The 15,193-nt window shown below is 37.5% G+C and overlaps 1 protein-coding gene across 3 annotated transcripts in view; it reads right to left on the bottom strand.

The window, feature by feature from the left end:
• The window catches only part of IMPA1 (inositol monophosphatase 1), a 35,164-nt gene that overhangs the window by 11,505 nt on the left and 8,466 nt on the right, over positions 1-15,193 (bottom strand). For all 3 annotated transcript variants that reach the window (XM_047727211.1, XM_047727212.1, XM_047727214.1), the window contains exons 6-7: positions 13,870-13,978; positions 12,043-12,151 (exon numbers count right to left, since the gene is read on the bottom strand). In XM_047727211.1, coding sequence (XP_047583167.1) covers positions 12,043-12,151; positions 13,870-13,978 — 218 coding nt within the window. The remainder of the gene's footprint in view (positions 1-12,042; positions 12,152-13,869; positions 13,979-15,193) is intronic.

The raw sequence follows: 15,193 nt of genomic DNA, 5'->3' as shown, positions 1-15,193 counted from the left end.
TATGCAAAGCCCCTAGGAGAGTGCCTAACATCTGAAAGGTCCTCAAAGACTGTATTTAAGATGAAATTATTCCGTAAACCATGATGCCAGAAAACATTACAGAAGCAAATGGATGTGCATTTCACCTAAATAAGTCCCTAAAAATTAAACTAAAGGAAATAGACCTGTAATGATTTAACTTTGCTACATAAATATCATTTACTAGTTAGGAACTTATTAGACTGTTTCTACTTGTTTAAGACATTCATTCAAATTATAACTCTCTTTACTTTCATGTGCATGTGCATGTGTAAATAACCCTTCCAAATTCACATGGAAAAACTCAATCAGCAGAATGCAAAAGATCACAGAAAGAAATCAGTTAAGTCAGCACTTCTTGGCAATATTTTCCTTGTTCTACCTTTAAGAAAATACAAAAATAAAAGGGCACTGTTTACTTTTTACTTCAGACCATGGAAATAGAAAACGTTAAAGTTATAAAGCACTTACAGCTCTTTTATGAATAACATAAACATTTTATTGCCTGCAGTTAAAGTCCTTGCTTCAAAATAGTGCTGTAGCTACAGGCTTTTTTAATCATATTGCTCTTCCCTCAAGGACATCATTCTGGGACATTATATACCTTCTTTTCTTCTTCTTCTTCTTTTTAAGTAGGCCCCATGCCCAATGTGGGGCTTGAACTCAAAACCCCAAGAATAAGAATTGCATGCTCTAGACTGAACCAGCCAGGGACCCCTAGGTCCTATACTTTCTTGACAGGAACTTTTCTTACTTTACTTATTACAAAACAGATCACAGATCTACAGCCTAGAATTAGTTTGTATCAGGCCAAACTGTACATGTAATGTCCTGACTCCTAAAACGAAAATCTAATGTTGGAGACAGAAAAATGGTCTGGAAGCCAGGGTTCTAGTCACATCTCCATCTACCTATGTGATCTCAGACAGTCACTTTACCTCTCTGAACCTCAGTCAAGTCATCTACAAATAAGTCTGGATTATCAGATGTTCATTGGTCAGTTCTAAGAGTCTTTTAAGTCAATATTTTCAGAAGGCAAAAGGTAGGCATAATTGGTAGTGAAATAAAATCCCCCAAATCTGTGATTATTATTTTTCTCTATTTTTCTTCATGAAAACAACCACAATAAAGATCAGGAGAATTCTACTTAACATACACATTAACTACACTAAATTTAAGAACCTCAAAACTCTAGCTTCTCTTTTAAGGACAAATGTATATACCTGTTTAATATTTGCTTTTAATTTCTTCATCTACAAAACTTCCATTATAGAAGGACTCTGAGGTTTGGAATATAATAGTAGCATTCTGACTTAAAACTCACTATTATCTTCCTCCCAAAATAAAAATAAAATCAACGAGGACAAGTAAAACCTATAGGAACCATTCCTTCAGCAATTCTAGGAACTAGAAAACATAAATTCTCTGTAACTAGAGGGAAAACAGAAAAATCCTAATAGAGCACTGCAAGCTTAAGGATACAGAGTTGGGGAGGGAGGCAGAAAAGACTCTGTCACAAGGAGGAGAAGGGAGCAGAAGAGCCAGAGGGAACACAGACAAAGCTACCTTAAGAAAGAGAAAGTGAGGAGAGGAAGCAAGATGGCAGAAGAGTAGGAGACTGAAATATCATAATGTCCCAGGAGTTCAGCTCGATAGTTATCAAACCATTCTGAACACCTACAAACTCAACAGGAGATAGAAGAAGAGCAGCAATTCTAGGAACAGAAAATCAACTACTTTCCGGATGGTAGGACACGCAGAGAAGTGAATCCAAAGCGATGGGATGATAGAACATGGCGGGAGAGGCCAGCTCCTGGCAAGTGACAGAGCACAAAATTGGAACTTTTATAAGTCTGTTCCACTGAAGGATGTAGTTCCAGAGGCTAAGCGGGGGGGTAGAGTCCTTGCAGGGACAGTGTGGTTTCAGGACCCGCAGGGTGACAGAAAGACCAGGGGTGCCTGGGTATGGCAGAGCTCCCAGGTATCAGAGCAGGAAAGCCGGCTACAGACATGTTGCTGAGGAGTGCAATCTCAGTTCGGGGTTACCTTGATCTGAGATCCGAGGCACAGTCAAGCCACTGCTCTTCCAGTAGGGACCCTACAAGTGGCAGATCCAGAAAGACCCCCTCCTTCCTCCTCTGGGAGGAGCAGCACAGGAGCACACTGCAGGAAGCTGCTGGGTTTGGAAAGTCCAAACGGGGCCATGCGCCAGACACAGAAACACAGTCACAGGCAGGATGAGCACGGAGTGTGGCTGGAGATCAGGGAGATGGGAGGGAGTGAATGCTTTTCTCTGAGGGTGCACTGAGGAGTGAGGCCCCGAGCTCTCGGCTCCTATAGGCTGGAGACTGGGATGCTGCCATCCTCATTCCCTTCCTCCAAAGCTGTATGGAAAGCATTCAGGGAACAAAAGCTCCTGAGAGCAAACCCAAGCAGATTACTTAGCCCGGCCCCTGGCAAGGGCAGTGTTATTCCGCCACAGGCAAAGACACTTGAGAATCACTGCAAAAGGCCCCTCCATCAGAAGAGCAGCAAGAACATCCATCCAAGACCAAGTTTACTGATCAATGAGAACTGCAGAACTCCAGAGCTAGGGGAGAACAACACATAGAATGCATGGCTTTTTCCCCAAGATCCTTTAGTCTTCCAAAGTTAACTTTTGTAAATTTTATTTTTTTCTTATTCTACTTTTTAAACTTCTCTTTCCTATTTATATGGTCTTTCATGATTATATCTTATCAATACCTTTTAAAAAAATCTTATTAACTTTTCATTGTTATAGTCATATTCTATGCCTTCATTGTATTTAACATTATTTCTTGTACACAGAAAGGATTTTTTTTTCTTTAAAATTTTGGGATACAATTTCTTCTAATAGATCAAAATATACCCTAAATCTAGCACATGGCTTTGTTCTAGTCTCCAGCCTGATCACATTCTCTCTTTTTTTTTCTTTTTCCAACCAACCTCTTATCAATTCCTTTTTCAGAATAATTTTGAATTTTCATCTTTACGGTCATATTCCAACCCTTCACCATGTTTACCCTTATTTTTGTATATATATAAAAGTTTTTTCTTTCTTTAAAATCTCTTCTAACAGACCAAAATGCACCCAAAATCAAGTGGTGACTCTGTTCTATTCACCAGCCTAATCTTTTTTTTCCCCCCTTTCTTCTCCCTCCAGTTTCGGGTCTCTTCCAATTGGGTTAGTGTACATTTTTCTTGGGTCATTGCTACCCTTTTAGTATTTTGTCCTCTTATTCATCTATTCTTATCTGGGTAAAATGACGGTGGAAAACTCACCTCAAAAAAAAGAACAAGAGGAAGTACTGACAGCAACTGACCTAATCAATATGGACATTAGTAAGATGTGAACCAGAGTTCAGAATAACAATTATGAGGGTGCTAGCTGGGCTCAAAAAAAGTATGAAAGACACTAGAGAATCCCTTTCTGGAGAAATAAAAGAACTAAAACTTAACCGAGTTGAAATCAAAAAAGTTATTAGAGGTGCAAAAAAAATGGAGGCTCCTACTACTAGGATGAGTGAAGCAAAAGAGAGAATTAGTGATATAGAAGACCAAATGATGGAGAACAAAGAAGCTGAGAAAAAGAGAGATAAAACAACTACTGGACCATGAGGGGAGAATTTGAGAGATAAATGATACTATAAACAAAACAATATTAGAATAATTGGGATCCCAGAAGAAGAAGAGAGAGAGGGGCAGAAGATATATTGGTGCAAATTATAGCAGAGAATTTCCCTAATTTGGTGAAGGGAACAAGCATAAAAATCCAGGAGGGCACAGAGAACCCCCCTCAAAATCAATAAAATAGGTCCGCACCCCTTCATCTAATAGTAAAACATCTCAGTGGCAAAGAGAAAATTTTGAAAGCAGCTCAGGACAAGAGGTCTGTAACATACAACAGAAGAAATATTGCATTGGCAGCAGACCTATCCACAGAGACCTGGCAGGCCGGAAAGGACTGGCATGATATATTCAGAGCACTAAATGAGAAAAATATGCAGCCAAGAATACTATATCCAGCTAGGCTATGATTGAAAATGGAGAGATAAAAAGCTTCCAGGACAAACAAAAATTAAAAGAATTTGCAAACACCAAACCAGCTCTACAGGAAATATTGAAAGGGGTCCTCTAAGCAAAGAGAGAGCCTAAAAGTAACAGACCAGAAGGGAAAGGAAACAATATACAGTAACAGTCACCTTACAGGCAATACAATGGCACTAAATTCATAACTTTCAATAGTTACCCTGGATGTAAATGGGCTAAATGCCCCAATCAAAAGACAATGGGTATCAGAATGGATAAAAAAACAAGACCCATTGATATGCCCTCTGCAAGAAACTCATTTTAGACCCAAAGACACTTCCAGATTTAAAGTGAGGGGGCAGAGAACAATTTACCATGCTAACGGACATCAAAAGAAAGCAGGAGTAGCAATCCTTATATCAATTAGATTTTAAGCCAAGGACTATAATAAGAGATGAAGAAGGACACTATATTATACTTAAAGGGTCTGTCCAACAAGATCTAACAATTTTAAACATCTATGTCCCTAACATGGGAGCAGCCAATTATATAAACCAATTAATAACAAAAGCAAAGAAACACATCAACAATAATACAGTAATAGTAGGGGACTTTAACACCCCCCTCACTGAAATGGATAGAACATCTCAGCAAGAGATCAACAAGGAAACAAAGGCTTTAAATGACACATTGGACCAGATGGACATCACAGATATATTCAGAACATTCCATCCCAAACCAACAGGATACACATTCTTCTCTAGTGCACATGGAACATTCTCCAGAATAGATCACATCCTGGATCACAAATCAGGTCTCAACAAGTACCAGAGGATTGAGATCATCCCCTGCATATTGTCAGACCACAATGCTCTGAAGCTAGAACTCAATCACAAGAGGAAAGTTGGAAAGAACTCAAATACATGGAGGCTAAAGAACGTCCTACTAAAGAATGAATGGGTCAACCAGGAAATTAAAGAAGAATTGAAAAAATTCATGGAAACAAATGACAATTAAAACACAACTGTTCAAAATCTTTGGGACACAGCAAAGGTGGTCCTGAGAGGAAAATATATAGCAATGCAAGCCTTTCTCAAGAAACAAGAAAGGTCTCAAGTACACAACCTAACCCTACACCTAAAGGAGCTGGAGAAAGAAGAACAAAGAAAGCCTAAACCTAGCTGGAGAAGAGAAATAATAAAGATCAGAGCAGAAATCAATGAAAATCAATGAAATAGAAACCAAAACAACAGCAGAACAAATCAACAAAACTAGGAGCTGGTTCTTTGAAAGAATTGAAAAAGATTGATAAACCCCTGGCCAGACTTAACAAAAAGAAAAGAGAAATAACCCAAATTAATAAAATCACGAATGAAAGAGGAGAGATCACAACCAACACCAAAGAAATACAAACAACTATAAGATCGTATTATGAGCAACTCTACACCAGCAAATATGACAATCTGGAAGAAATGGATTCATTCCCAGAGACATATAAACTACCAAAACAGAACCAGGAAGAAATAGAAACCCTGAACAGACCTATAACCAGTAAGGAGATTGAAGCAGTCATCAAAAGTCTCCCAAGAGACAAGAGCCCAAGGCCAGATGGCTTCCCAGGGGCATTCTACCAAACATTTAAAGAAGAATTAATACCTATTCTCCTGAGACTGTTCTAAAAAATAAAAGTAGAAGGAAAACTTCCAAACCCATTTTATGAGGCCAGCACTACCATGATCCCAAAACCAGACAGAACCCATCAAAAAGGAGAATTACAGATCAATATCCTTGATGAACACAGATGTGAAAGTTCTCACCAAAATGTTAGCCAATAGGATCCAACAGTACATTAAAAGGATTATTCACCATGACCAAGTGTGATTTATTCCTGGGCTGCAAGGTTGGTTCAACATCCACAAATCAATCAATGTGATACAATACATTAATTAAAGAAAGAACAAGAACCATATGATACTCTCAATAGATGCTGAAAAAGCATTTGACAAAGTACAGCATGCTTTCTTGATCAAAACTCTTCAAAGTGTAGGGACAGAGGGTACATATCTCAATATCATCAAAGCCATCTATGAAAACCCACAGCAAATATCATTCTCAATGGGGATAACCTGACAGCTTTTCCACTAAGGTCTGAAAAATGGCAGGGATGTCCACTATCACCACTGCTATTCAACATAGTACTAGAAGTCCTAGCCTCAGCAATCAGACAACAAAAAGAAATTAAAGAAATCTGAATCAGCAAAGAAGTAGTCAAACTCTCACTCTTTGCAGATGATATGATACTTTATGTGGAAAAACCAAAAGACTCCACTCCAAAACTGCTAGACCTCATACAGGAATTTAATGAAGTGTCAGGATATAAAATCAATGCACAGAAATCAGTTGCATTTCTATACACCAACAGCAAGACAGAGGAAAGAGAAATTAAGGAGTCAATCCCATTTACAGTTACACCCAAAACCATAAGACACCTAAGAATAAACCTAACCAAAGAGGCAAAGGATCTGTAATCAGAAAACTATAAAGTACTCATGAAAGAAATTGAGGAAGACACAAAGAAATGGAAAAACGTTCCATGCTCAAGGACTGGAGGAATAAATATTGTGAAAACGTCTATGCTACCTAAAGCAATCTACACATTTCATGCAATCCCTATCAAAATACCATCAATTTTTTTCAAAGAAATGGAACAAATAATCCTAAAATTTATATGGAACCAGAAAAGTCCCCGAATAGCCAGAGGAATGTTGAAAAAGAAAGCAAAGTTGGTGGCATCAAAATTCCAGACTTCAAGCTCTATTACAAAGCTGATATCATCAAGACAGTATGGTACTGTCACAAAACAGACACATAGATCAATGGAACAGAATAGAGAGCCCAGAAATGGACCCTCAACTCTATAGTCAATTAATCTTCAACAAAGCAGGAAAGAATGTCTAATGGAAAAAAGACAGTCTTTTCAACAAATGGTGCTGGGAAAATTGGACAATCACATGCAGAAGAATGAAACTGGACCATTTCCTTACATCACGCATAAAAATAGACTCAAAATGGATGAAAGACCTCAGTGTGAGACAGGAATCCATCAAAATCCTTGACAAGAACACAGGCAGCAACCTCTTCAACCTCAGTCGCAGTAACTTTTTCCTAGAGACATCACCAAAGGCAAGGGAAGCAAGGGCAAAGATGAACTTTGGGACTTCATCAAGATCAAAAGCTTTTGCACAGCAAAGGAAACAGTCAGCAAAACCAAAAGACAACTGACAGAATGGGAGAAGATATTTGCAAACACATATCAGATAAAGGACTGGTATCCAAAATCTATAAAGAACTTATCATATCCAACAGTTAAAGAACAAAGAATCCAATCAAGAAATGGGCAGAAGACACGAACAGACATTTCTCCAAAGAAGACATCCAAACGGCCAACAGACACATGAAAAAGTGTTCCATATCACTCGGCATCAGGGAAATACAAATCAAAACCACAGTGAGATACTACCTCACACCAGTCAGAATGGCTAAAATTAACCAGGTCAGGAAATGACAGGTGTTGGTGAGGATGCGGAGAAAGGGGAACGCTCCTACACCATTGGTGGGAACGTAAGCTGGTGCAACCACTCTGGGAAACAGTATGGAGGTTCCTCAAAAAGTTGAAAATAGTGCCTCCCTATGACCCAGCAATTGCACTACTGGGCATTTACCCTAAAGATATAAGTATAGTGATCCAAAGGGGCACACCCAAATGTTTAGAGCAGCAATGTCCACAATAGCCAAACTATGGAAAGAACCTAGATGTCCATCAACAGATGAACGGATAAAGAAGATGTGGTATATATAATGAAATACTATGTAGTCATCAAAAGAAATGAAATCTTGACATTTGCAACTACATGGATGGAACTAGAGGGTATTATGCTGAGTGAAAGAAGTCAATCAGAGAAAGACAATTATCACATGTTCTCACTGATATGAGGAAATTGAGAGGAAGGGTGGGGGGTTGTGGGGGGCCGGAAAGGCAAATGAAACAAGATGGGATCAGGAGGTAGACATACCATAAAAGACTCTTAATCACACGAAACAAACTGAGGGTTGCTGGTGGGGTGGGGAGGTAGGGATAGGGTGGCTGGGTTATGGACAATGGGGAGGGTATGTGCTATGGTGAGTCCTGTGAAATGTGTAAGCCTGATGATTCACAGACCTGTACCCCTGGGGCAAATAATACATTATACGTTAATTTAAAAAAAAAGTGAGACAAACATAAAAATGCTGAACAACATGTAAGGATTGCTAATTCATAGTCCTGCTACAGGGAAGGGGCTGGGAAAAAAAGTAGAACCTCAACTCACAGCCACAAGGAAGCTATACTTCTTAGGGAGAGTCAGATAAGATTGGTTATTCTACATATATGTGCAATCTAAAAACAAAACAGGATAAAAAAACAACTGAGCTCTTAGAGAACATATTGGTGGGTGCCAGGGGTGGGAGGTTGAGGGGATTGGCAAAATGGGTAAAGGAGATCCAAAGGTACAAATTTCCAGTTATAAAATAAGTCATGGGGATATACTACACAGTGACTACAGTTAGTAATTTTGTACTGCATATTTGAAAGTTGCTAAGAAAATAGATCTTAAAAGTTCTCACAAGATGAAAAAAATCTGTATGTGGTGATGTTAACTAGACTTACTGTGGTGATCGTTTCACAATATATCCAAATATGAAATCACTATTCTGTATACTTGAAACTAAAATAATGTGTCAATTTATTGCAAAAAAAAAAAAAAAGAGAGAGAGAGGTGGCACCTCTTTTAGACAACGAATTGATGGAAAAGAATTAGGCATGAAAAAATAAGGATCCTGCAGAAATGAAAGCGAAATAAGACAGGCCAACCCTCACCGCCCACCACAATTTAATAGATTATCAGAAAGGAAATTGTACAGAAGGTCAGAACTGACAGCAAAAACAGGTACCAGAAACCCTGATCACAAAATAAAACAGAATAGAAAAAAGGAGACCATAATCACATAAAACTACTATAAAATATCAGGTATTTGCTAGTGAAACTATTTGGGATTTTTCTTTTTTTTCTTTCTTTTTTTTTTTTTTTTGCCTGATACAGTCTCCCCCCAAAACTCAACAATGAAGCTATAAAAAAAACTGAAAATGAAATCAATCCAACCTGAATTAAATATCCTCAAATAAATATTTGTAAATATGGGGGCAGGGGAGGGTGTTAAATGAGAAATACAAAAACTACTGCAGAAACTGTGGGGGGAGGGTGTGGAGAAAGAAAGAAAACAAGAAATGAGTGAACCCAGAAAAGGTGGCGGAGGGGAGAGACAAAATTAAATCAGGAATGAAGTCCCAATCACAAGGTACCTGAAGGACAACATATGCCAATAAAAATCTAATCAGAGGCAATGAAGAAAGGAAATACAGGAAAGTAGTAAAAAGGGCTAGAGAGAGAGTAGCTATAAAAGACCCAAAGAAACAGCATTCCTACTAGTGCCCTGATGAAAATGAAAACAGAACAGAAAATGAAAATGAGGGGCGCCTGGGTGGCTCAGTGGGTTAAGCCGCTGCCTTCGGCTCAGGTCATGATCTCAGGGTCCTGGGATCGAGCCCCGCATCGGGCTCTCTGCTCGGCAGGGAGCCTGCTTCCTCCTCTCTCTCTGCCTGCCTCTCTGCCTGCTTGTGATCTCTCTCTGTCAAATAAATAAATAAAATCTTTAAAAAAAAAAAAAAAAAAAGAAAAGAAAATGAAAATGAGAACTGAACTAGTATTTAAAACTGTAACTCAAAAAAATTCTCCTGGATGAAAAAAGACCTGAATATACATGTTAAAGGAGGAAATTCTGCCAGAATGAGCAATTCCAAGATCTGTCCTTGTAAAGATATTAGCCATGGAAGAGTAAAAGAAAAAAAAAAATTCTCAGAGTCTCTAAGTAAAACATGAATTTTTTTTTTTTTAAAGATTTATTTATTTGTCAGAGAGAAAGAGAAAGCACGTGTGAACAAGCACACACAAGCAGGGGGAGCGGCAGGCAGAGGGAGAAGCAGGCTCTCTGCTGCGGAAGGAGCCTGATGTGACACTGGATCCCAGGACCCTGGGATCATGACCTAAGCCAAAGTCAGACGTTTAACCAACTGAGCCACCCAAGCATCCCAAAATATGAATTTAAAAGCCAAGAAAATTAGAATGGCATCAGATTTCTCAAAAGCAACATACAAAGCAAGGCAACAGTAAAATAGCATTTTCAAGACATTTAGTTTGTACTGTTTCTTAAGGATATTATATCCAGCCAAGCTGTTCAAGTTTCAAGGCCAAAGAAAAACAGTACGGAATGTGCTAGAACTCATGGAGTCTTATGCACATGTGCTCTTCTCAAGGAATCTATAGAGGATGAGCTATAAAATGCTTGCCATCCTTTCCTAAAGTCAAGCAAAAAACTAAGACCAATGTATGAGACAGGTGAAGTAGACAAAAAAATAAACAACATAATAAGGTTCATTTTTAGGCTATATATCAAATACTAACCCTAATAATGGAGAATATACTTTTTTTTTAGTATGTACAGAACTGTCCCCAAAATTAATCATATACTAGGCACAAACAAAATATTAGTAAGCTCAACAGCAGATTCATTATAATGTAATAAAACTACTAAAATTAAAAATGAAATTTTAACAAAATTCCTTATTTAAATTTAAGAACACAACTCTCAGGTGAAAGAGGAAATACAAATTACAGATTTTGTGAAAAATAATTAATGAAAACCCTACATATTATTATCTGTGGGATACATTTAAAATAGCAGTAAGATAAAAATTCATAGCCTAAACACTTATATTAATAAAAAAATTAAAGAATAAAAATAAATTCAAGACAGGAGAAAAACTGTTTATCAGATTAATAAATCATAATCCTGGCCCCTCTGGGGGGAAAAAAATGACAAAACACTAAGTAATTTAATTAAGATTTCCGAAAAGAAAAAAACAAAAATATAAAAAAGAACAAATAACAAGGGAGAAATAACTATTGATAGAAACCTGAAATAGGGCGCCTGGGTGGCTCAGTGGGTTAAAGCCTCTGCCTTCGGCTCAGGTCATGGTCCCAGGGTCCTGGGATCGAGGCCCGCATCGGGCTCTCTGCTCGGCAGGGAGCCTGCTTCCTCCCCTCTCTCTCTCTGCCTGCCTCTCTGCCTACTTGTGATCTCTCTCTGTCAAATAAATAAATAAAAATCTTAAAAAAAAAAAAAAAAAAAAAGAAACCTGAAATAAATTATAAGAGTCTAGCTTGTATTCTTCTATGAAAATAATTTGAAAACTGAGAGGAAGTGGGTAATTTCTTAGGCTGTGGAAATATTCAGATCAAAAGTGGCTGAAGAGATGTGACAACTATATTCATGCTTGACCCTACACTGACTTGCACTGGAGGAAGAAAATGCTACAAAAGACATTTTAGGTCAACTGCAGAAACTAAATATTGATGGTAGATTAGATAAAATGTAAATTTATAAAGTCAACAATTGTATTGTGGTCATGAAAAAAAAATCCCTAATATCAGGAAATAAATTGAAGTATTTTGGAGTAAAGAACCATAATATATGTAATTTACCCTAAAACAGTCCAGAGGAAAAAAGGTGTATATGCACTTGTGTATGCACGCATTCATGTATACACACACATACACACACACACACACACAAAGGAAATGATATGATAAAGCAAATGGAGTAAAATGTTAACAGGTGAATATGAGTAAAGAGTATTCTCTTTTTTCCCATTATTTCTGCAAATTTTGTTAAGTTTGAAATTGTTCTCAGATAAAAAGGTTTTTTAAATTATATTACAAAATTATAATTATGGGAGTGATCCCAAGCCTGTTAATGGAAAATTTATTCTGAAAAGGTTAAATTCTCTGGAACTTTAGGGAAGAAATGAAAAGAGCTTACCCATGAATAGGAATGCACAAAAGCTTTTCCAGATTAGAAAGAACAATTCTTACAGTCTCTGGTGTTCTGGAAGAGCCAAACTCTGTCACCAAAAGTGATTTGGTAATATCTAAAAGAAAATGTTTCAAATAATCACTAAAGTTTAGTAATAAGAACTCTGATTTAAAAATGTGATCCTTGTAATTCAAAATAAAATAGGACCATTTTCATCCCTCATCCTAGTTGTACCATATTTCTTTCATTCTAAGCCTTGAAGTATTAAAATTCTGATAAATTTATTATCTTTAAGTGGTTATTTTCATTATCAAGGAGTCTGCTTCTTTGAACATCCCCCAAAAATATAAAATATAACCAATATGCTTGTATACCTGATACCTTTAGTGGGAAATAAGCAAATACCTTAAATATTTAAAAAGAATTTACAAAATAAATAATTTAAATATCGGTTTGAAATAAAACAAAAGTTTAAACTGAATGGTGGCTGACCTCCATTTACTAAATTGATGGATTAACCAATGCTTTCCATTCCGTCTTTGAAACAACATGATCGAAGCTCATAACACACTCAACACCTTTGGCTAAGAGACTCCCTGTGTAGCGTACCCTACACTTCATCTCCTTCCACCAATTGTTCTGAACATGTTCACAATTACTGTTTCTTCTAATAATCTGATAATCTAATTAAGAATTATAAAATGCAAAAAAATTATAAAAAGGGAAAGGTTTAGTTTCTACAAAAGCTACCACATTACTTTTCTTTTTTTTGCATTTGAAATGCTTCAATTTTTTTTAATTTAATTTTTTTTCAGTGTTCCAAGATTCATTGTTTATGCAACCCACCCAGTGTTCCATGCAATACGTGCCCTCCTTAATACTCAGCACCAGGCTCACCCAACCCTTCATCCCCCTTCCCTCCAAAACCCTCAGTTTGTTCTCAGAGTCCACAGTCTCTCATGGTTTGTCTCCCCCTCTGATTTCCCCCAACTCACTTCTCTTCTCCATCTCCCATTTCCTCCGTGTTATTCCTTATGCTCCACAAGTAAATGAAACCATATGATAACTGACTCTCTCTGCTTGACTTATTTCACTCAGCACTTTGATAAGATGCATGCTTTTTCACGTTATCTTAAAAATTAGGATATGTCCCAATCTTTAGGGTCTTAGAGTTCAATAAAAAGAAAAGGAACTAAAAATCTGCTCTCAACTTAAGTGTCTGAGGAAAAAAATTATAAAGTGTAGGGGGATTCTGAACTTAGACTGATTTGCAAGTATCTTTAAGTTCTTGCTGCACTTAAAAGAATCTGAAGTACAAACTGGGAAATGTCAGACATGGTTTATGGGAAAAGAGGGACTCAAAAGTTCAGTGAGCTGTCACATAGAAGACAAAATGCCAATCATCAAGGTCATAAAAAATGTACAGACCTCATTTTTAATGATTCCCAACATTAACAGACTTTTTTCCCCTAGATTTACAGTCTATCAACTGGTCCCAGTGACATCAGATCAGAGGAATTTGACAAAGAATTTGAGATGTAGTGGCTGAAACAATAAACCATGAACTTCTCAGGGGCAGGAAGCCATTCTTATTCATCTTTCTATCCCCAGCATTAAGCAAGCCGGTGAGTCTGAGTGGTGTTTGCTGGACTATACTTTCTTCCTTGGTTCCACTACCACATTCAAAATTGTGGTGGAAATAAAAATGTAAAGGGAAAAGACACATAATTTATGAATCTGTTAAAAACCAGGAGAACTCCATTGGTTAACTCAAAAATAATGAAAAACATGTATAGAATATCAACCACACCAAAAATGAGAGGATAAACCTACCTTCCTGTTGTGAAACCTGTAATTTTTGACCATTACAAAAGGCTCCCTTTCCTTTCCTGCCAGTATACATCTTATCCTCCAGGCAACTGTACACCACTCCAAATTCCATCTGCAGAAGGAAAAAAGTTTCCTTTATCAAACCTGAGTATTTTTCATCATTAAATCAATACTTTTTTTTAAGGCAGTAACAAAAAAATCTGTATATTGAGAATGTTTTCAAATAACTATTATGGGATACTTAAAATGCTAATTTCCAGCTTAAACAGAGGAAAGAGGTCATCAGACTTGAATCATTGACTCTTGTCCCATCCATTTCTCAACTTAAGAGGACCCATCTTGACCTCTCACCCTCCTGCCTCAGACAGGTAAGTATTTCCTACTTTCTAAGGTGAATCTCCCTTCCGTATTGATTCCAACCCTCTCGAATGTCTTTGAAATACTCCTCTACCAACTGAGCCTCCTTCTCTCAGATTTCCATTCTGATACTTTCACACCAAATTTCTACCTCCCCCACAAAATTTTCAAGATATTATCTTCTCCTTTTCCCTTCACTGCCTAAAGGGTAGTCTATACTTCACCTCTTTTATTCTCCTCTTAACAAAAATTACAATTTGGCTTCTGCCCTGATCACACACACTTCCAAAACTTCCCCGAAAGAGATTACCTGTGAACTTCTACTAACCAAATACCATCTCCAAATATTGGCGACTGCTGACCATCATCCATACTTTATTACTTAATCCAGTACTCCCATGTTTCTGGCAGTATACGTAGTCCTACCTCTTTCACTAATCTGTCTTTGTGTCACTTTTTCTGAGGACCTTGTTCTCTGTCCAACCATTACAAGTGGTGTAGGTCAGGATTTGTTCACTCTTCCATTTCTTCCATCCCCTTCTTAGATGTCTATATTCTTAGAGGTTTGTTGTTTCCAGTTCATAAATTCAACTACCACATTTAACTGTGGCCTGTACCACCTACAACCACACTATCACAGGGAAGAACCTATGCTTCCATTAATCTTGCAGAAACCTCAACCAAAGAGGCCAAAGATCACTCATTACCTGATCACACATCATTCCTTCCCCAAATGTCTTCTTCAAATTTTGGTTTTATTTTTGGTTCTGGCATTTCCTCAGCCACCCTCACTGCCCCATCTTAGTTCAGAATCACCCACCCTGCCCCTCTGGTATGATCTCTGCATTGCTAGAATTATCTGTCACCCTGTACTTGAAGAACCTCTACTGGTTTTCTACAGCCTAAAAATAAATGTTCTGGCCTAGACAAGCCACAGTGCCTCACAATAAAACCACAACTAACTCGCCTC

The sequence above is a fragment of the Lutra lutra genome, chromosome 4 (assembly GCF_902655055.1).
Source record: "Lutra lutra chromosome 4, mLutLut1.2, whole genome shotgun sequence".
In the NCBI taxonomy this organism is placed as follows: Eukaryota; Metazoa; Chordata; class Mammalia; order Carnivora; family Mustelidae; genus Lutra; species Lutra lutra.
The sequence above is the reverse complement of the archived record's forward strand: the minus strand, read 5'-3'. Positions and strand labels throughout refer to the sequence as shown.